Raw genomic sequence first — 23,441 nt, 5'->3', positions numbered from 1 at the left:
ATACCGAAGGAACTCCTTTGAAGATTCCGAAAGATCGTTTTCATAAATTCCTAAGGAACTTCTTCGAGAATTCCAAGCGCTAATAAATACGAGGAATCCTCTGGGTTTTCAAAAAGGAACACTCCGTGTATTCTGAAGGAACACTTTTGGAGATTCCACAAAAAATCCTTCGAGGATTCCCAAAGAACTCCTTCGGAATTATGATAGAACTTCTTGGGGGATCCCGAAGGAATTCCTCTAGAGATTTTTTTTTAGAATACGCGAATGAGCTCTTTTGGAATATCCGAAGAAGTTCGATCAATCTTGTGGACATATTTCAGTGTGAACATCAATTAAAGTTCCAAAAATGTTTTATAACATTATTCTAGTACATATTGACTATACTATGTGGAAACAATATGTTTCTACTGGACATCCCTATAGCTATAGCGACTCCAAAATGAACTCTATGACTGATGAAAGATTATATACAAATTTTGCCGAAGGAAACTACGTAAACCCATGCCAATGGAAACACGTCATGTGCCAGGAGGATTTCCTAGAGGAACTTCCGAATAAATTTGTGGAGGAACTTCTGGAGGAATTCGTGGAGGAACTTCCGGAGGAACTTCCGGAGGAATTCGTGGAGGAACTGAGGAACTTCCAGGGGAATTCTTGAAGGAACTTCCGGAGGAATTCCTGGAATAACTTCCGGAGGAATTCGTTGAGGAATTTCAGGAAGAATTCCTGGAGGAACTTTCGGAGTAACTACTGGAGAAATTCCTGGAGAAACTTCCGCAGCAATTCCTGGAGAAACTTCCGGAGGAATTCCTGGAGAAACTTCCGGAGGAATTCCTGAAGGAACTTCCGGAGAAATTCCTGGAGGAACTTCCGGAGGAATTCCTGGAGGAACTTCCGGAGGAATTCCTGGAGGAACTTCCGGAGGAATTCCTGGAGGAACTTCCGGAGGAATTCCTGGAGGAACTTCCGGAGGAATTCCTGGAGGAACTTCCGGAGGAATTCCTGGAGGAACTTCCGGAGGAATTCCTGGAGGAACTTCCGGAGGAATTCCTGGAGGAACTTCCGGAGGATTCCTGGAGGAACTTCCGGAGGAATTCCTGGAGGAACTTCCGGAGGAATTCCTGGAGGAACTTCCGGAGGATTCTTGGAGGAACTTCCGGAGGAATTCCTGGAGGAACTTCCGGAGGAATTCCTGGAGGAACTTCCGGAGGAATTCCTGGAGGAACTTCCGGAGGAATTCCTGGAGGAACTTCCGGAGGCATTCCTGGAGGAACTTCCGGAGGCATTCCTGGAGGAACTTCCGGAGGCATTCCTGGAGGAACTTCCGGAGGCATTCCTGGAGGAACTTCCGGAGGCATTCCTGGAGGAACTTCCGGAGGCATTCCTGGAGGAACTTCCGGAGGCATTCCTGGAGGAACTTCCGGAGGCATTCCTGGAGGAACTTCCGGAGGCATTCCTGGAGGAACTTCCGGAGGCATTCCTGGAGGAACTTCCGGAGGCATTCCTGGAGGAACTTCCGGAGGCATTCCTGGAGGAACTTCCGGAGGAATTCCTGGAGAAACTTCCGGAGGAATTCCTGGAGGAGTTTGATCCAAACTGCAAACTGGTTTGGGCAAAACTATATGGCCTTTATGAAGTGGCATGGACATGACGGACATAACTCATCAATATGGTAAAACTAGATGAGATGGATAAGACATCCGTAAAAGAATTGTGAAAATCGGTCAAAAGACGCCTGAAAATCAGCTGTTTGAAAATTTAGTTTCCATGATTTCCTTATCACGGTAGTCCGTGTTAGTAATTTTATAACAGTATTCGTAGTGTTTATTATATGCTTTTAGAAATGTTTGCTGCTCGAAATATCATAAGCCTGCGAAATGGGAATTGAAATTGTGATGCATTTCTTTTTACGTTTGTGATGTAGGCCCTTTTCACAGAGAAATGGGAAGTGAAATGTGAGCAGTGAAAATTAGGAAGTTAGAACGAGAAGTGAGAAGTAGGCCACATTTCTGTCTCACTCATCCTCTCTCACCTACTCTCTCTCTCACTCACTCGCTCTAACTCTAAAGCCCCAAACGCAATATAACAGAACGGCGACGGAAACGGCAAATTTGACAGAAAATATATGGGTGTCAACTGTCAAATTTTCCGTTTCCGTCACCGTTCCGTTGTATTGCGTTTGGGGCTTAACTCTCATTCATTCACTATCTATCACTCACTCACTCAATCTCACAAACACACTCGTTCTCACTCACTCGTTCAATCTTACTCACTCGCTCAATCTCACTCACTCTTTCACTCTCATTCACTCACTCACTGCCACTCCCTTACTCACTCTCACTCACTTACTCATACTCACTAACTCTGGCTCACTCACTCGCTTTCACTCAATCACTCGTTCCCTCACTCACTTATTTACTCTCGCTCACTTACTCACTCTCACTCACTTTCACTCACTCACTTACTCTTACTCACTCTCTCTCACTCACTCTCACTTACTCTATCACACACACACACTCATTCTCACTTAATCACTCGATCATTCTCACTCACTCACTAACTCTCACCCTCACTTTGACTCACTCAGTCACCCTCACTTACTTACTTACTCTCACTCACTTGCTCACTCATTTCTTCTTTTTTCTCTCCCACTCAATCTCTCTCACTCACTCCCTCCCTTTCTCTCGCTATTTCTCCCCCTTCTCGTTTGTAGCTCGTGTGTGTTTGTATAAAGGAATCCAAACAAAACCCAGAAGAGTAAACTCAAACACGGGCGCGGATACGCAGATTCTCAATACCCGAAGCAAAATCCTGAAGTGTAAACCCAATCACGAAAAATGTTTTGACAGTGGAGACAAAACCCAGTCCCAGACCACAATGTATTGTGGAGTCAAAATATTGATTCAGTGTATCTGTTCAGATGTTAGCTAAATAAATTAAATACATGTTGTTTTAATTGTATTTAAAACTTTTTCATTGCGCCACCTAAACATAACTCATTGGATACCTTCTATTTCCTAAAATAAATTTAGTTTTGCGCGAAATTATGAATTATTCTATTTTCATGAGCGAAATAGCAACATAAATTATTTCAGATTCATACAGACAATTTTCGTAAATACACAGCAAAACAGAATACAGAGGCTTCCCATCACCAAAAGATTCTCGTCAAGATCCCCAAACAATTTCTGTTGGAATCACCAAAGCATTGCCGTCCGAATCTTCAAAGGATTCCCATCGGCATCATTAAAGAATGCCTGGCAGAATCTCCAAAACCGACAGGAAACCTTCCGGAATTCCCGAAGGTTTTCCGTCGGGAACCCAAAAGATTCCTGTTGATATCCGTAAATAATTCTAATGTGAATTACCAAAGAAGTGCCGGCGGAATCATTAAAGCAATCCTGTCAGAATCTCCAAAAAAACTCCCGTCGGAGTACCCAAAGGATTCCCGTTGGAATTCCCGAAGTATCTTCGTTGAAAAGCCCAAAGGATTCACATTAAAAACTCAAAACGATTCTCATCCCCAAAGGATTCCAGTCGGAATACCAAAAGGATTTTGGTCGGCATTCCCAAAGGATTCCGGCCGGAATATCCAAATGATTTTCATTGGAATCCTCAAAAGATTTCCATGTGAATCCCCAAAGAATTCTCATCACAATGGAAATTCCATCTCCAAAAGATTCACTTCAGGAATTCCAAAAGGATTCTCATCCCCAAGAGATTCTCGTCGAAATCTCAAATTAATTACCGTCGGGATCCCTAAAAGATTCCCGTCGAAATCTGAAAGAATTTCTGTTTGAATCAGCAAAGGCTTGCCGTCCGAATCCTCAAAGGATTCCCGTCGGAAACATTAAAGAATTCCTGTGAGAATCTCCAAAAGATTTCCGTCGTAGTACCCAAAGGATTCCCGTTGGAATTCATAAAGTATCCTCGTTGGAAAGTAAAAAAGATTTCCATTCCAAAAAAAATCCTTGTCGGAATCCTCAAAGAATTCTAAAGAAATACCCTAAAAATTCCTGCTCAAATCCCTAATGGAATCTCGTCGAAAACGCCAAAGGATTACCATCGGATTCTCAAAAGGATTGCCATCCCCGAATATTTCCAACGGAAACCTCCAAAGATTCTCATCGCAACCCTCAATACATTCTCGCTAGAATCTTCGAAAAATATTGATTGGAATCCACAAAAACTGTGGTCGGAGGCCCCAAAGGATTCTCATCGGAATCCTCAAAGGATTCTCATCGGAATCCCCAAAGGATTCCCATCGGGATCTTGGAATATGTCGAATATGTGAGAGACTCTACTTGTACTTACGGTATGTTCCGTGTACATCCTGTGGTCCAATCCATGGCGTTACCTTCGTTCACCGCTTCCGAGATGTTCGATGAATGTTCAGCAGCTGACGGCCACGATCGCCAAGATGTTGGTTATGAAAACGTTTTCCGGTTGCCCTGGTTAAATTGACGAATCTACGGACAAAAAGATAAGAATTTGAATTGAAATACTCAATAATACAAATAATATTAATAAAATATATAAACTTACCTTCATTTTATTCGAATTCCTGCCGGAATCCCCAATGGATTCCCGTTGTGGCGAGGTTATCCCGCAACGATTTCCGACGGATTATCTCAATCCACTTTTGTTGTTGCAATAATACCTGTTGCAAAGAGCATTCCTCTTGGAATATGTCGAATATGTGAGAAACTCTACTTGTACTTACGGTATGTTCCGTATATATCCTGTGGTCCGACGTTACTTCGTTCACCGCTTCCGAGCTGTTGAATGTTCAGCAGCTGACGGCCACGATCACCAATTTGATTATGAAGACGTCTGTTTATTTCAGGCCGATTTAGCTGCGCCCCAGGTATCCATATTCCTGACGGTTACGTAAAACCGTGACGGTTTTCCGGTTCCCCTGGTTGAATTGACGAATCTACGGACAAAAAGAAAACAATTTGAATTGAAAAACTCAATAATGCAAATAATACTAATAAAATATAAACTTACCTTCGTTTTACAAGGAAGCAACCAAATTCAATATGGCGCACCGTCGCCAACCAGATCAAAACTGCGATGAGCAAAAGTCTGGTCCGTGTTGCCAAGATTTAATATTGTATAGCAGATGATTGTAATATTACACACAAAGATATGTTATTTTATACATCAGGTTTAGAACCACTTGGTTGCATCTGAATCGATGTAATATTGATCGTATTTACATTCAGATATTACACTGATGCAATGTAATGCGAAAAGGTACTTCAGAACATGTGTAATTTCAAGTCGATGTAATTTTACATCTGAAGTAGTGTTCATTTGCATTGGATTTTTGTCACTACATCGAGTTTTTTGATGCGTCGTTGAATTTACGTTGTTAAACATTACAATATTTTTGCTGTGTGGTAACGATACTTAAGGTGATTATAAAATGAAGCCCGTGGTGAATCTACATTCATTCACACTTACCTCATTTCATCGTATTCGGTAAATTTTACCGAAATCTCAACAGCTGAACTGTTCGGTAATTTATTTTACAGATTTTTTGTAATTTTCTCCATTGCTCAACTGTCAAAATCACCGAAAATCAGTTAAATTATTTACCGAACAGTTCTGCTGTTGAGATTTCGGTAAAATTTTACCGAATTCGGCGATTTATTTTAAGTGTGTTCCCAAAAGCCCAAATCTGGCGTAATAGTTTTCGTACAGTGCCGAAACTCAAATTATGATTGTTTAGCATAACTAAACAAACGATCTACCATTATTTCAGCCCCATACGCGTTATGGTTCTTTCATCTCGTGCTCTTGAAAACAATATTGGAAAAGCACGTGGTTTACAAAATGGCCGATTTCTGGCTTTATTGTATAATCACCTTAACAACCCATTCAATGTATCATCCGAAACCAAAATATTATAAGAGCTATCGTAAATAGAATTCATGATATAATTAACGTACAGTATTTTATATGATTCCATGAAAAAATCAATTATAATTTTCTATACTCATAAAAAGATTACTGTAAAATTTCATTTTATTCGGGTTAATGGTTCATAACATTGCATTCTAATGTATTTCTATGGTTTCGTTTACAATATAATTCATTGTAAATTTAATGTTATTAATAGTAGTGTAACAATAAATTGTATTGTTATTCTACTGTATTTTTTATTCGGGAAGGCATAAAAAAATTAACCAATCCCCCACCCCTATAGACTAGCAACCCTATAACCAGAGACCGGCGGAGTGAAAAACTGACGAAATGGCAACGTATGAAAATGCATGAAATCGTGAAAATAATACTGGCAGCACTTGAACTTTTTGCTTGCTTCTTATGGGAGCAAAAAGTAAACAAGTCGAAATGGAACCGCTTTTGATGGTTCGATTGGAAACAAGATGGCGTCTTTGCCGATCTCTTATTCTAGTATTTCTACTATAGACGAATCCAAGTAAAAATAAGAAGAAGACACACGACGGTGTTAATTTGACAGATACTACAGCACAGCATAGGAAGATCATTTTAAAATGCTTATAATAAATTCTAGACAAAATGTAATTAAAATCTGATTGATGTATGGAACGGAAAAAGTTCCGAACTGTATGATAGATACATTTTTGGAAAATATTCAAAAAATTGAGATAAGCTTCCAGATACCTAATTCAGAACTTTTTCCGTACCGTACATTAATCAGATTTTAATTACAATTTGTCTAGAATTTATTATAAGCATTTTAAAATGATCTTCCTATGCTGTGCTGTAGGATCTGTCAAAGTTAACACCGTCGTGTGTCTTCTTATTTTTACTTGGATTCGTCTATTGCGTTACGTAATATTTGAACACACCCTCACCAGATTGCTGGAAACTCAGCCACAGGGATAGTGTTGTAATCAATCATCATCATTACCGAATGTCAACCGTCGTCACTCTCGTTCTAGTCACTTCGTAGTTGTCAGTGTTGTCCGTGTTGTCGAGAAGGAACCTGAAGAAAGCGTAAACTCACGAAAGTTCTTTGTGAAAATATTCGGTGCTTGCGAATATTATTCTCATTTTTAGGACAAAATGGTAATTTTATATGCTATATTCAAATATTATCCTGCTATTGATGGGGTTCATTAAATTTTACCGATGCGTATTTATTTGTTCATTCTGCATCTATTTTTACGAGGTTATGTTGCCGAAATAATGACAGTCATCCCGAAGAATAAGTAACGGGGCGGAATCCATTGGATCATGACATTCTGTTTTTCTGTTTTTAGGGACAAAACCAATCAGCCGGAGGTGGCGGTGATAAGAAGGATGATAAAGACAAAAAGAAGAAGTACGAGCCTCCGATTCCGACGCGCGTTGGAAAGAAAAAGCGTAAGAACAAGGGTCCAGACGCTGCAATGAAATTACCGTTGGTCACTCCGCACACCCGATGTCGGCTAAAGTTGTTGAAGCTGGAACGGATCAAGGATTATCTTTTGATGGAGGAAGAGTTCATTCGGAACCAGGAACGCCTGAAACCCCAGGATGAGAAGAATGAAGAGGAACGTTCCAAGGTTGACGATCTACGTGGAACGCCTATGTCGGTGGGTAATTTGGAGGAGATTATCGACGACAATCACGCAATTGTGTCCACTTCTGTTGGAAGTGAGCACTACGTAAGCATTCTGTCGTTTGTTGATAAGGATCAGTTGGAGCCAGGATGTTCGGTTTTATTGAACCATAAGGTCCATGCCGTGGTTGGAGTACTGGGAGATGATACCGATCCGATGGTCACCGTCATGAAGTTGGAGAAAGCACCCCAAGAGACGTATGCCGATATCGGTGGTTTAGATACTCAGATTCAAGAAATTAAAGAATCTGTTGAGTTGCCTTTAACGCATCCGGAATACTATGAGGAGATGGGTATAAAACCTCCAAAAGGAGTCATTCTATATGGTCCTCCCGGAACCGGCAAAACGTTACTTGCTAAGGCCGTGGCCAATCAAACATCCGCCACATTTTTGCGAGTGGTAGGATCGGAACTGATCCAGAAGTATTTAGGAGACGGACCTAAATTGGTACGAGAGCTTTTCCGTGTCGCCGAGGAACATGCTCCATCAATTGTCTTCATTGACGAAATAGATGCGGTTGGTACCAAGCGTTATGATTCCAATTCCGGAGGAGAACGCGAAATTCAGAGAACTATGTTAGAACTGTTGAACCAATTGGATGGTTTCGATTCCCGTGGCGACGTGAAAGTAATTATGGCAACTAATCGTATTGAAACACTCGATCCAGCGTTGATTCGTCCCGGTCGTATTGATCGCAAAATTGAATTCCCTCTACCGGATGAAAAAACAAAGCGTCGTATTTTCAATATCCATACTGCGCGTATGACGTTGGCCGATGATGTCAACCTGTCCGAGTTGATCATGGCGAAGGATGACCTTTCCGGGGCTGACATCAAAGCAATTTGCACTGAAGCGGGTTTGATGGCCCTGCGTGAACGCCGTATGAAGGTCACAAACGAGGACTTTAAAAAGTCGAAGGAAAGCGTCCTTTATCGCAAGAAAGAAGGAACTCCGGAAGGTTTGTATCTCTAGATTGAATATTTTGTATGCATTAGCCGTATAATGTTCGAGTTTGCTCTTGTGTAATCGGATAAATTAAATAAACACAATATGAATAAAAATGAGATCGAACTGTTTTTATTTATCTCTGAAAAGGAATAATTATTATTTTTCCTCTTTATATAGCAAAACATTGTTTGTAATCAAATATATATAAAAAAAAGAAAACGATAAACATCAGATATCGTAATACGGTTTCAATATTTCTGAACACAGGATCATCACGATGGCTGTTTGTATTAACATCTTTTTCGAGTAAGCAAAAGTTTTTCCGTTCAGTTATTTTTCAATACAGAACGGTCATAAAAGAATAACCTTACACAATAAAACCGGTTGACTTTGAATTCTGAAACTATCAGAAACAATTAATAAAAAAAAAAACATGAAAAACAGTTTAGAAACGAAGAGACTTTTTGCCTCGGCTCGCCCAACTGCGTTTGGAAGATGCTGCTGCACCATCGATCGGAAGTATCATATGTTGTAGGTCGTCCGGGGTGATTATAGGCTTCTGCGGACAATACTTCTTGGTGTGTGCGTTGCTTCCCGTGGCCTGACAGTACGGGCACACATATTTCCGCAGTTTCGGACATATGACGAAACCATCTTCATCGCGGCATGAGTGTCCCAGATATGTCTCCTGTTCTTCGTGGTTGTTGTAGCAGAAAACGCAGTACTGTAATAACCGCACGATAATGTTAGAACAATTGACGAATTTTGACAAAGATTTCAATATTTTCGAGCAAATAAAAATTCCACTTCAAAAACGTTTAATTGAAAGGCAGTTGGTACCATCGAGACTGATGATACTTTGTGCTTTGGCCCTGCCAAGGGGCCTTCCTTAGCCGTGCGACTACAAAGCCATGCACAAGATGGCTGGGTTCGATTCCCGGTACGGTCTAGGATTGGTCTAGGAAGTTTTCGGGTTGGAGCTTTTCTCAAATTCCCTGGGCATAAAATTATCATCGTGTTAGCCTGATGATATACGAATGCAAAAATGGTAACTTAGCTAGAAACCATGCAGTACCAATAAGAAGAAGGATGTTAGAATCTAAATCGAAAAATCGACAAATTAATTATTTAAGTTTTAACAAAGTTGAAATCTTTTCACGAACAGCTAAAAATTCAATCATTCACGAACAGATAAAAATTCCACTCTAAAAACGTTTAATTGAAAAGAAGTTTGTACCATCGACACTGATGATACTTCGTGCTTTGGTCTTGTCAAATTTTTTTTAATATATTTATTTAGGTGGTACACAATCTGTTAACGAATAACAACTAACGAATATATCAATATGCCCATAACTTAAAAAAAATGTTAGATGGCACGACATCTTGACGGTGGGGTGGGAAGTCGTTTATCTTATTATAGGCATTATTATTCGAGACTGAGCCCGACTATGCAGATGCATTTTTGTTGAATTTTAACTTTTTAGTGTACTATCGAATTACGCCGATCATTTTTTTCATTGTTGGGGCAAGAAACCATTAGGTACCTAGTTGAACTATTGTGGTGAGAACCGATCATACTTACGTCCTCGTTTTCCTTACACCGTTTTCGTCTTCCTGATTGCGATACGCTTCTAGACGAAGTTTTTCCGGCTCTGTCTTCCGTTTGATTTTCGGGACTTAAATCGGCCAATTTGTTATCACACTTGGAGTCACGCAAGGGCCATTTCGGAAGCCCAAAGCCAGGTGGAGGAAATCGTTTCGTGGTGAGGCTCTCCGTCACAGACGAATCAATGCCGTTTCGGATGAACTCCTGCTGGATGGTGTCGATATCACGATTGTTTTTCTCAAACATTTCTCGCACCATCCCGTCGAGATCAAACGACAATCCCTGGAAGACCGCCGTCAGATCGCTTAGCTCCGTACCAAACTCATACAATTCGGTTGTATGAAGAGCAGAATCCGAATGGAAACAGGTTTCAAAATTCTCCATTTTGGATGTGGTATACAAGTCGGAGGTTTCCCTACGGCAGTTTCAGGATGCCTCACAGTTCCAAATTTTAGAAAGGGGAATGAAGTCCTATATTCAATTCCTAACACTGCAATAGATGACGATAAAATTAAAGCAAAATCAAATAAACAACAAAATTTAATTTTACCTAATTTTACCAGTCAAACATTTTCTGCGAGATCCGACGAACAGGCGAAAAAAGGATAAAACGTCACATCACAGTAGATCTTTGCTGTCTGTTGTACGCACACATTCATAACAGTAAGGAGATAAATAATAAACAAGGATCTGACATTTGTAATGTTCTGGAAAATGTTCTTTCTTGATGTTGTATGCACTGAACCAAAACTCATCAACAGCTATAGCCTATAGGCTGACCAGATCATTTTGGTGGAAAAACGGGACTTGGTACCGGGGTTGCGCTACGTACATCGCGTTGAAGGGGCTGCCTTTTGACTGTGTATCCAAGTATTACAGATTCTTGGGTTTTTAATATGTGCACGGCAAATGCTGGGTAAAGCGTAGCATTGGTACTTCGCGTACCTGAAGGAATAAAATAGACCCCATCTCGCGGTCCTTAGCCTCTTACCCAGCAACTCCTATCCCTACCTCCCCGCGGTGCTGGCCGGGATACGAGCAACCTTAGGGAAGATCGGGTAACCAACCCCGGTGGGAACTATGGTCGTATGCTGACAGGGAAGGGGGGGTTTGCTACTCTCCGGAGGTGCAAATCTTATTGAGCGTCTGTTCTCCATGTCAGGATCGGCTCACAACAGCGTCTGTTCTCCATGTTAGGAGCGGCTGATCATCGTCCGAGTGTCAGCGAGGGACTCTAAGTGAAACTGTGCACCATGGTCCACCGGAAATAAGGAGGAATGGTCCTCCGGAAATTTAAGGGGTTTGGTGTCAGGCCCTGCAAGCCAGCCTTTAAAAAATCATAAGCAACGAACAATCAACAAGAGAGTACGGACCGGAACCATCGGCGAAGACCACTGCGACGAAAAGGGACTAGCGATTGGAAACTCGGTTCGTGGAACTGCAAATCTCTCAACTTCATCGGGAGCACACGCATACTCGCCGATGTGCTCAAGGACCGTGGATTCGGCATCGTAGCGCTGCAGGAGGTTTGTTGGAAGGGATCAATGCACAATGGTTCGAGTGCAGCCAAAACCTCAAAAATCGGAATTCGGGTTTCCGTCGGTATTATATTTTTCTCATTTTATAGAATACTTACGTGATTCAAATTCAAAATTTGAAGTAGTTTTGTTGAGTTTTGACTTTGTTACATCATTTTGAATTCAACATGAATGCTGATTTTCGAACGAAAACGCTGTTTGACAACGCGTTTAGATTAGCATCGCACGGCTTCAACTACATCGCTAACCCCAATATTATTTCAAGACTGCATTGTCAGGGTCTTAAATAATATGTCTATGTCAAATATAGGTGACAGAACTCAACTTAAGTTAACTTTAAATACAAAATTAATTAAAATACTCACATTTTTCAGATTGAAGTTGTCCAAAAGTATAGGCGCCGATGAGTGCCCGCAATGATTCTATGCTCATTACAAAGATTAAAGCAATAGCTTTCTATTAATTACTATTTTGTTTTGCGAAAAGTTGCGATAAGCTGCTTTTTTAACCGTTTAGTTCGAAATGTACATATTGTCGGCGTAGCACCAAGTTAGAATTCAGAAGTCGGGACTTCCGAACCGAACTTTCTTCCGAAGTTTTATTTGTCAAACTATTTGATGCGTTGTTTAGCGCATCTTTAGGCGAATCCACCCTAATAAAAAATTCCAAAACAATTACAATAGAAATTATTGTAACATTACGCTGAAATTAATAGTAATTACGGTAAACTCTATTGTGGCTCACAATAAAATAACATTGAAGAATATTGTTTTCCACCATAACGGCTATTGTAAATGGCAGTTTTACAATAGAAAATAGGGGTTGTTATGTATCTTTACAATAAAAAAATCGATTTTTTCTCGAACAAATTTTTGCCATTACAATTGAATTTATTGTGATTCTATTGCCCACTTTTTACTGGCAATTGAATTCTTTGTACGTCTATTGGAACAACAATATGGCACTTGGATTGGTATGATATAAAAACAATAGAATTTAATGTTCATAAATAAAATGTATTGTGATTTTATGATATTTTATTGAAACTCTATTGTATTTTTTATCCGGGCAGCGCACTACTTCCGAAGTTGGGAAAGTTGCCTGTATCTGGAGAAAAATCCAACTTCGGTATAAAAAGCGGTAAAAATTTATTCCGGATACACAATAGTATTTTTGGTCTATTTCTAACTAAAACCTTACAAATGCGCATTTTTTGTTCACAAAAAAATGCCTTTGGGGCGATTCAAATATGACGTCCACTACTTTTTGGGATTTCTAGACCCCCTCCCCCTCTGTCACGCTTTTTTGTATACCTAGTATATGCAGTGTCACCAAATCTTAGACCCTCCCCTAAAACCTGTGACATCATTGTTGAACGACCCCTTTTTTAATTATTTCTCGCTTAACTTTTCAAAAGGTCCTAAGTAACATTTTTTCCATGAATTAATTTGAATACAGCAATCAATAGCTTTCAAGTTGTTCTATTGATTACGCTATTCAAATTAATTCATGAAAAAAATGTTACTTAGGACCTTTTGAAAAGTTAAGCGAGATTTGATTGAAGTTGAAACGTTTGATATAATTATATAACATTTAAAACATGTGTAATGAAAGCGATAATTCAATGACGGAATCATTTGTATACTTTTATTTGAATATTTTTATTGCTGTAAATGAAATTATTGAGTAGTTTTCTTCCCAAACGGCTAGAAGATACAACACAAAATTTCTTACTTCCAAAACTTTCTCCTGACATTTGCGAATCTACGAATTTTAAAATTCTTTCAAATGAATTTTATTGTCTGGATTTTGTTTATGTTTAATAATCCGAATTACGTAATCATGCTGAAAACTTTTCTAAAGCAGAAAATGAAATGAAAATTCTTAGTATTTTTTAGCAAATTGGCATTGTTCAATACTTTGCCATTAAAGTGATTCTACATATCAAGAGCTTCAAGTTTAAATGTTTGAGCTGTAACGCACTCTTCTTGGCAGCAATAGAGAATGTTTGCACTGAGCAAAAGAGAATGTTGGTTCTGAGATTTGAACTGAAAAGCTGAACTGTCTCATATTTGTGAAAATAGTTATTCTGCTAGTGCTCATAATTATAGAAAAGACAGATACCTACCTTGAAATGAGCAAAAAAGAAAGCCTGTTTCGAATCAAGAATATAAAGAATACAAATGTAAGTATACAGTGGCAATAAAAGTTGTTCGTTTGTCATTCAAATTAATTGATTCAATTTAAATACATACAACATCTTGTCAAAAATATTCCATAATTGAGGATGTTCCGAATAAAATTATTTGTTTTGTCTTAGCATAGCAAAAAATTATTTGTTTTATCTTGTCTTAGCACAGTATTCAGCAAATAAGACTTTTGATAATAAAATTATTAATAGCTTTTTTGTGGAATATCTTCACTTGCAATAAAACGAGTTAGTACCGCTTAGTACTATCCCATTTAATTCCACCACTTGAGTCAAGTGAGAGACACTGAAGACGGCTTTACTGTTAAAGTCGAAATACGGTTCTGTAAAGTAACAATCAAGTGGTGGAATTAAATGGAATAGTACTAACTAGTTTTATAGCAAGTGAGATAGTCTTTGTTGCGAAACGATCTGTTTTCAAAAGGCGAATTTAGCAGTAAAATGAAAGTATTTACTACCCCATGGATGCCAAAAACACGGCTGTATATTGCCAAAGTAGAGCTCCAACACCCATCTTTAAGTCTGTATGTGATAAAGACCATCAAAAAATCACAATACAAACATAAAACCTATTTTTAGGGACATTTTGAGGTTTTGGCCAACCTTTGTTCTGGAGCGAACCACTGTGCAATGGTGCGAACGTTTAGAGGTAATCATACCATCTACCAGAGCTGCGGCAACATACACGAGCTGGGAACAGCTTTCATAGTGATGGGCGATATGCAAAGGCGCGTGATCGGGTGGTGGCCGATCAATGAAAGAATGTGCAGGTTGAGGATCAAAGGCCGGTTCTTCAACTTCAGCATAATCAACGTCCATAGCCCACACTCCGGAAGCACTGATGATGATAAGGACGCATTCTACGCGCAGCTGGAACGTGAGTACGACAGCTGCCCAAGCCCCGACGTCAAAATCATCATAGGAGATTTGAACGCTCAGGTTGGCCAAGAGGAGGAGTTTAGACCGACTATTGGAAAGTTCAGCGCTCACCGGCTGACGAACGAAAACGGCCTACGACTAATTGATTTCGCCGCCTCCAAGAATATGGCCATTCGTAGCACCTACTTCCAACACAGCCTCCCGTATCGATACACCTGGAGATCACCACTGCAGACAGAATCACAAATCGACCACGTTCTGATTGATGGACGGCACTTCTCCGACATTATCGACGTCAGGACATATCGTGGCGCTAACATCGACTCTGACCACTATCTGGTGATGGTTAAACTGCGCCAAAAACTATCCGTCATCAACAATGTTCGGTACCGACGACCGCCGCGGTACGACCTAGAGCGACTGAAGCAACCTGATGTCGCCACTGCATACGCGCAGCATCTCGAGGCAGCGTTGCCGGAAGAGGGTGAGCTCGATGGGGCCCCTCTTGAGGACTGCTGGAGTACAGTTAAAGCAGCCATTAACGACGCAGCGGAGAACAACGTCGGGTATATGGGTCGAAATCGACGGAACGATTGGTTCGACGAAGAGTGCAGACAGATTCTGGAGGAGAAGGACGCAGCGCGGGCGGTCGCGCAGCAACAAGGTAGCCGGCAGAACGTGGAGCGTTATATACGCAAGCAGAGACAGCAGACCCACCCTTTTCAGGAGTAGAAACGCCGCCTGGAAGAAGCGGAGTGCGAGGAGATGGAACAGCTGTGCCGTTCTCAAGATACACGCAAGTTCTATCAGAAGCTCAACGCATCCCGCAAAGGCTTCGTGCCGCGAGCCGAAATGTGCCGGGATAAGGATGGGAGCATCTTGACGGACGAACGTGTGGTGATCGAAAGGTGGAAGCAGCACTACGAGGAACATCTGAATGGCGCTGAGAGTACAGGCAGTGAAAGTCAAGGCAGCGGAGGAGATGACTACGTCAGTTCAGCGGACTATGGAAGCCAACCAGCCCCCACCTTGAGGGAAGTTAAGGATGCCATTCAACAGCTAAAGACCAATAAAGCAGCTGGTAAGGATGGTATCGGAGCTCAGAGCTGAGCTCATCAAGATGGGCCCGGAAAAGCTGGCCACTTGCCTGCACAAACTGATAGTCAGAATCTGGGAAACCGAACAGCTACCGGAGGAGTGGAAGGAAGGGGTTATATGCCCCATCTACAAGAAAGGCGACAAACTGGAGTGTGAGAACTTTCGAGCGATCACCATCCTTAATGCCGCCTACAAAGTGATATCCCAGATCATCTTTCGTCGTCTGTCACCATTAGTGAACGAGTTCGTGGGAAGTTATCAAGCCGGCTTCGTTGACGGCCGCTCGACAACGGACCAGATCTTTACTGTACGGCAAATCCTTCAAAAATGCCGTGAATACCAGGTCCCAACGCACCATCTGTTCGTTGATTTCAAGGCGGCATACGACAGTATAGACCGCGTAGAGCTATGGAAAATTATGGACGAGAACAGCTTCCTGGGAAGCTTACCAGACTGATCAAAGCAACGGTGGATGGTGTGCAAAACTGTGTGAAGATTTCGGGCGAACACTCCAGTTCGTTCGAATCGCGCCGGGGACTAAGACAAGGTGATGGACTTTCGTGCCTGTTGTTCAACATTGTGCTAGAAGGTGTCATGCGGAGAGCCGGGTGTAACAGCCGGGGTACGATTTTCAACAGATCCAGTCAATTTATTTGCTTCGCGGATGACATGGACATTGTCGGCCGAACATTTGCAAAGGTGGCAGAACTGTACACCCGCCTGAAACGTGAAGCAACAAAAGTTGGACTGGTGGTGAATGCGTCAAAGACAAAGTACATGCTTGTGGGCGGATCCGAGCGCGACAGGGCCCGCCTAGGAAGCAGTGTTACGATAGACGGGGATACCTTCGAGGTGGTCGAGGAATTCGTCTACCTCGGATCCTTGCTAACGTCTGACAACAACGTTAGTCGTGAAATACGAAGGCGTATCATCTGTGGAAGTCGGGCCTACTACGGGCTCCAGAAGAAACTGCGGTCGAAAAAGATTCGCCACCGCACCAAATGTGTCATGTACAAGACGCTCATAAGACCGGTTGTCCTCTACGGACATGAAACATGGACAATGCTCGAGGAGGACTTGCAAGCACTCGGAGTATTCGAGAGACGGGTGCTTAGGACCATCTTTGGCGGTGTGCAAGAAGACGGTGTGTGGCGGCGAAGAATGAACCATGAGCTCGCCCAACTCTACGGCGAACCCAGTATCCAGAAGGTAGCTAAAGCCGGAAGGGTACGATGGGCAGGACATGTTGCAAGAATGCCGGACAGCAACCCTGCAAAGATGGTGTTCGCTTCCGATCCGGCAGGTACGAGACGGCGTGGAGCGCAGCGAGCGAGATGGGCAGACCAGGTGCAGAACGACTTGGCGAACGTGGGGCGTATCCGAGGATGGAGAGATGCGGCCTCGAACCGTGCATTGTGGCGTCAAATTGTTGATTCAGTGTTATCTGTTTAGATGTTAACTAAATAAATGAAATGAATATGTGCTTTATGTATTTTGTTAATGTCACGTTTCTGGGGTTTTAGTGTTGGGTTAGTAAATTTAATTAAGTCAAAAATAAAAATGTTTGTTAGTAGCGTTAGTGTTTTCGAATATTTAAATTGTATAACAGTAGAATGGACACAAGGAGGAAGACATGTTGAACATCAGTCGGTACAACAACACAACATGCAGGCGCGCACAAAACAAGTAACAAAAGGAGATGGTGATAAAAGAAAACTCTCATCTTGGGAGGGGTTAAGGCGCGCCATCCCTCACTTTTAGACTGGCGTTCGTGTGCTTCGGATCGATAGAAATTATTTTAAAAAGTGTCCAAGTAGCTCGTTTAAGTGAGTGGTAAAATTTTTCGGGTGTGATTAAGTTCAATCAGGACCTTTTGTGGTACCTCAAGCAGAGCGTTAATGAATAAAGCTTCTAATGAATGATTAAATTTGTTATGATTAAATCATTTAACCCTGTGATTAAAGATTATGATTGATGATTAATCAGTTGTCGACAATGATTAATGATTAAGATTAACGATTAAATATCTTTTTGACAATGATTAACGATTATGATTAATGAATAAAAAGTTTCGAGAATGAATAACGATTAACGATTATTATTCAATATCGACACAATATGTGTATGATTAATGATTAATTATCCATATGATTAACGATTAATACTTATGATTAATCAAATTTAACGATTTGCATAGTGATCAATTATCAAGAAATTACACCCACTGAACAAATAAGAAATATTACGTACAATGAAAACATTTCCAGATTTTAGATTCAGCAATTTTTTAAAGGTACTTTCAAAGGTATGATTATGATAACCGCCTCCATGTCGTATACCAGTACTCGGTTCTGGAAGTAGCTTCCGAGAATCTTGAACAGGTACTCGGGAATTCCAAGACGCAGGAGCGCATCTGCAATAGCTGCCCAACTGGCACTATTGAAAGCATTCCTCACGTCGAGAGTCACTACTGCACAATAGCGAACTCCCCTCCTCTTACGCTGGATAGCTATCTCCGCTGATTTGGTAACCGACAAGATAGCGTCTACGGTTGACTTACCCTTTCGGAAGCCAAACTGGTAACTCGATAGACCATCCGCACCCTCCGTGCGTATCAACAACCTGTTGAGGATGATCTTCTCGAGCACCTTCCCCGCCGTATCAAGCAGGCATATTGATCTATATGCCGACGGATCCCCCGGTGGTTTTCCGCCTTTGCCAATAGGACCAAGCTCTGCCTTTTCCATGCTTCAGGGAAGACTCCCTCGTCCAGGCATCTCTGCATGGCAGATCTGAACATCTCGAGAGTCGCAGCAATGGCCGCTTTGATGGGCAGGTTCGGAATACTATCCGGTCCTGGCGCCTTACCTACACTAAGGGACTGTGCAATCCCCGCTAGTTCCGCCACAGTTACTCTTCCCTCGTGGGCCACCCTGGCCCCTGGCAGCTCCACAAAGGGAGGCCAGGGACTTGGGTCGTGACGTGGGAAGAGCCCCGCGATGATCCTCTCCAGCATCTCTGGAGACCGCTATGTAGGGGCCATCGCCCCACGTGTCTTGGCCATTACGACCCTATAGGCGTCACCTTGTAAGAGGTGACTAGCTCAAGGGTCAGGGTCGGCGCACCTTGCTTCGGAGGAGTCACGATTTCTCTTTAACTAGGAAAACTTAGGCGGACCTTTAGTAGTTACTAAGGGTATCTCTCAGCATAAAATGGAATATGGGAAAAAGATTTACTTAGGCATACGTATATTTAAAGAGATAAGATACATTTAATGGGGGGGGGGGGTTTGTAAAGGGGGGTTCGTTGCGGCCGTTCGGGAACTGATGGAGCTCATGCAGCATAGTCAGGAGAGAGAGAGAGAATCCAGAAGCTTCGTACCTTGAATCACCGGCATACATTTTTCCTCGATCCAAATGGACATAATTCGGTCAATTTCCCGACGTTCCACGCGCTCGCATACGGGGCCATAGTACATAGGATATTGGAATCTTGCAAGCGGGGACGAACCACGCGGACCTTGCAAGATCCTCACCGCCATAGCTGTGACTATAACTCTCCCGCAGCGTGTGACTCGGCAATAACTACACGCTCGTAAGTCACCAGCACGGGACTCGCCGGTACTGTGGATCGTGTTCGGGATCCCTCTACAGGAACGGCACTGCACATCCAGAATCACAGAATAACTACCAGCTTAAAATCTTTTCTGTAGGCCACCGTGAATCACCGGGGAATTATTTGACGATCATCCCGGTACACTTGATCACTGCGGTCCTCCTTTCCCGATCACCACGTCCACTTCATTCGGCTGTTTACTACCTTCTCCTCTTCCATATTTTCTGCCTTTCATACCAGTCCAGATTTTCCGCTTTACTCTCTCTCCTCTCTTTCGTCGGGTATCTCTCTCTATCTCTGTTCTTGCCTCTTTCGTCAGACATCTATTCCAGGGAGTCAGTACTGGCAACTTTGACGAGATATTATTAAGAGTAAAGAGATGTGAGCTATCCTAATGTATTTGTAAGGTTTTTATGTAAGGTCAAAATATATTTCAACTAATTTTAAAGCACAAAAATATGACAAAATGTCGGAAGTAATTATTTAGGGTATTTCAAAAATCTAATTTAATACAAAACAATTAATCATCCTAACTATGAAAAATAGTGTGTGAAGTAGATCTGTTGTTTCCAAGTTGTTGGTAACAACCTCATGGATTCGCGTTGGCACTTTGACACAGGCCCTCAGATCAGGCTTTTTTGCTTGATCTAATCTCAGTCTTCAGAGCGGCTCTAGAGCCACGAACGCCACCCGTCGTTCAACATGCTCCTCTTCTGGGCGTGTTCGCTGCATCCGCCTCCTTGCCCGTAGGCAGGCGCGGCGCAGGTTCGCAATTGCTTGAGTCCACCAGAAGCCGGTGGCCTCCCATTCCTAGGGTGGACTTTCCTAGGCATGGTGGCGTCGCATGCACGCGAGAGTACTGTGCTCGCGGCGGAGCGCTTCCTTAAACACCTCGTCGTCGAAGTACGATGTCTTCCACATACGAGGGCTAGGCCTCGCCCCTTCTTCCGTCCGCTGAATGCTGGTCGTATAGTCGATACTGTAGCGAACCGCCAGGTGGTCGCTGTGAGTGTACTGCCGTGAATCGCATATCTGTCCCATCTTTGCTGGGTTTCCTATTCATATGGGACAAATATGCGATTCACGGCAGTGTAGCCATCATCTACCCTCCAGTTCGAACTACTCGTTTGGCCAGGGCTCCAGAACGTAACGTCGATAATCGACTCGGCCCCGTAGGTACTTTTGGTACCGACATTAGCCAAGTCCACATCCAACATGGCCAGTGATTCCAGCAGGATCTGCCCCCGTTGATTCGTGGATCGGCTTCCCCATTCCACGGCCCAAGCGTTGAAGTCCCCCGCTAGCACCACCCCGGCCTACGCCCCATCAAGTTAGCCGTCAAACAATCTAGCATTCGACCGAACTGCTGCAGCTGCAGAAGAAGACCCGGATAAAAAATACAATAGAGTTTCAATAAAATATCATAAAATCACAATACATTTTATTTATGAACATTAAATTCTATTGTTTTTATATCATACCAATCCAAGTGCCATATTGTTGTTCCAATAGACGTACAATAGATTCAATTGCCAGTAAAAAGTGGGCAATAGAATCACAATAAATTCAATTGTAATGGCAAAAATTTGTTCGAGAAAAAATCGATTTTTTTATTGTAAAGATACATAACAACCCCTATTTTCTATTGTAAAACTGCCATTTACAATAGCCGTTATGGTGGAAAACAATATTCTTCAATGTTATTTTATTGTGAGCCACAATAGAGTTTACCGTAATTACTATTAATTTCAGCGTAATGTTACAATAATTTCTATTGTAATTGTTTTGGAATTTTTTATTAGGGGACCCCGTTGATTTTGGCAATGACGAAGCCCTCGTGTGTCGAAGACACCAACTCTTGGACTGAGTATTTCCCCGTTGTCCATATCGCCGCCATTTTAGACCCATCGGTGACCCAATCACCGTTCCTGGCGGATCCGGTAAGGATCTGCTTTGATGGCGATATCCGTCCCCCATTCAGCAACTGTCTGACACAGCAGTTGCTGGGCTGCATCACAGTGGTTCAGATGTCTGTGTGTGTGTATGTATGTATGTGTGTGTATGTTCGTGTGTCTGTATGGTCACTTTTTCAACCTCGAAAACTCACACGATTTTCATGTACTTAGATTTAATTGATTTTATCGCAACAAGTTGCATTCCGCAGAGCCACTCATCTAATTACATGCTATTTAATTTCATCAAGATTGATTTATGCGTTCGCAGCTGACAAGGAAAATGGTTTAGGCAGTTTTCCATTTTTCCCATATAATCGGGACTATGAGCATTGATACCAAGGTTTAATTTTCAAAACGTTCGTGTACATTTCACTCCGAAATCGAACCTTTTATAGAAGTCTTGGAGACCCAAGATGTTATATACCAACCCGATCAGTTAGTCATAACAATCATATCAATATGTGTTACAAATAACACTACTTGAAATAATGTCTCTGTCAAAAAAGATGAAAGAAAATTTCACGATCGTCATAACTTGATTATTTCATTTCATTTCATTTATTTAGTTTACATCTAAACAGATAACACTGAATCAACAATTTGACGCCACAATACACGGTTCGAGGCCGCATCTCTCCACCCTCGGATACGCCCCACGCTAGCCAAGTCGTTTTGCACCTGGTCTGCCCATCTCGCTCGCTGCGCTCCACGCCGTCTCGTACCTGCCGGATCGGAAGCGAACACCATCTTTGCAGGGTTGCTGTCCGGCATGCTTGCAACATGTCCTGCCCATCGAACCCTTCCGGCTTTAGCTACCTTCTGGATACTGGGTTCGCCGTAGAGTTGGGCGAGCTCATGGTTCATTCTTCGCCGCCACACACCGTCTTCTTGCACACCGCCAAAGATGGTCCTAAGCACCCGTCTCTCGAATACTCCGAGTGCTTGCAAGTCCTCCTCGAGCATTGTCCATGTTTCATGTCCGTAGAGGACAACCGGTCTTATAAGCGTCTTGTACATGACACATTTGGTGCGGTGGCGAATCTTTTTCGACCGCAGTTTCTTCTGGAGCCCGTAGTAGGCCCGACTTCCACAGATGATGCGCCTTCGTATTTCACGACTAACGTTGTTGTCAGCCGTTAACAAGGATCCGAGGTATACGAATTCCTCGACCACCTCGAAGGTATCCCCGTCTATCGTAACCCGACCAGTACATAGTAACAGATTTATATCAGAACTTGTTATTCTGTTACATCAGTTTTTCATAACAGCGGTTGATATAAAACATGTACCATTAGTAGTTAAAATAACAAAAATTGTAACAAAATCTCTTCTAGTTTTAACATAAATATTACTAAATATGTTATTAATTGAACAAAAATATAACTCGATGTGTTACATAAAAAGTGCCGAAAATAGCTTATACTATAACAAATTATGTTATTGAAAAGATTACGATTATCCATAATGTAGGCAATTAACTTTGCCCAGCTGGTTTAACTTAGAATGTAGGTTCAAGTTATACTGAAGGTGGTACCTTCGTTTTCTTTCCAATTCCTATCTACCAAAAATGTAGGCAATTTTTTCCGGTATAAATAAACATAACACATTATGTTATAATCATGTTATGACGATAATAAAACTTTTTTTTCCTCCATTTTTGACCAAGAATTTATAACAAAATTATTGCAAGTTTTGTTATTTGTAACACATATTGATATAATTGAGATAAAATTTTGTTATGACTAACTGGTCGGGAACACTGCTTCCCAGGCGGGCCCTGTCGCGCTCGGTTCCGCCCACAAGCATGTACTTTGTCTTTGACACATTCACCACCAGTCCAACTTTTGTTGCTTCACGTTTCAGGCGGGTGTACAGTTCTGCCACCTTTGCAAATGTTCGGCCGACAATATCCATGTCATCCGCGAAGCAAATAAATTGACTGGATCTGTTGAAAATCGGCTGTTACACCCGGCTCTCCGCATGACACCTTCT

At 42.0% G+C, this 23,441-nt stretch overlaps 2 protein-coding genes and 1 long non-coding RNA gene across 5 annotated transcripts; 1 reads left to right on the top strand and 2 right to left on the bottom strand.

Annotated features, from left to right (window-relative positions):
* Positions 1–4,552: 4,552 nt before the first annotated feature.
* Positions 4,553–5,042, bottom strand: LOC134213908 (uncharacterized). Its single transcript, XR_009979564.1, has 3 exons — positions 5,011–5,042; positions 4,724–4,936; positions 4,553–4,660 (listed from the first exon to the last, which is right to left on the bottom strand). It is a non-coding gene; the product is annotated as an uncharacterized LOC134213908 (long non-coding RNA).
* A 1,873-nt stretch (positions 5,043–6,915) lies between these two features.
* LOC134217367 (26S proteasome regulatory subunit 4) lies at positions 6,916–8,662 on the top strand. The gene is made up of 2 exons (XM_062696101.1): positions 6,916–7,062; positions 7,257–8,662. The coding sequence occupies exons 1-2, from the start codon at positions 7,060–7,062 to the stop codon at positions 8,568–8,570; spliced, it is 1,317 nt and encodes a 438-aa protein (XP_062552085.1). The 5' UTR covers positions 6,916–7,059; the 3' UTR covers positions 8,571–8,662.
* Positions 8,654–10,818, bottom strand: LOC134217368 (uncharacterized). Of its 3 annotated transcripts, none has more exons than XM_062696102.1 (3): positions 10,706–10,818; positions 10,132–10,645; positions 8,654–9,270 (listed from the first exon to the last, which is right to left on the bottom strand). In XM_062696102.1, exons 2-3 carry the CDS (start codon positions 10,537–10,539, stop codon positions 8,992–8,994), a joined length of 687 nt encoding a protein of 228 aa, XP_062552086.1. In that variant the 5' UTR covers positions 10,540–10,645; positions 10,706–10,818; the 3' UTR covers positions 8,654–8,991. The 3 variants fall into 3 exon arrangements, with proteins under 3 accessions (XP_062552086.1, XP_062552089.1, XP_062552088.1); XM_062696105.1 differs by having other exon boundaries at positions 10,132–10,639; positions 10,706–10,806; XM_062696104.1 differs by having other exon boundaries at positions 10,716–10,786.
* Positions 10,819–23,441: the final 12,623 nt, after the last annotated feature.

The sequence above is a fragment of the Armigeres subalbatus genome, chromosome 2, assembly GCF_024139115.2.
Source record: "Armigeres subalbatus isolate Guangzhou_Male chromosome 2, GZ_Asu_2, whole genome shotgun sequence".
Classification (NCBI taxonomy): Eukaryota; Metazoa; Arthropoda; class Insecta; order Diptera; family Culicidae; genus Armigeres; species Armigeres subalbatus.
Note: the sequence above shows the minus strand (reverse complement) of the source record. Positions and strands in the feature narration are given on the sequence as shown.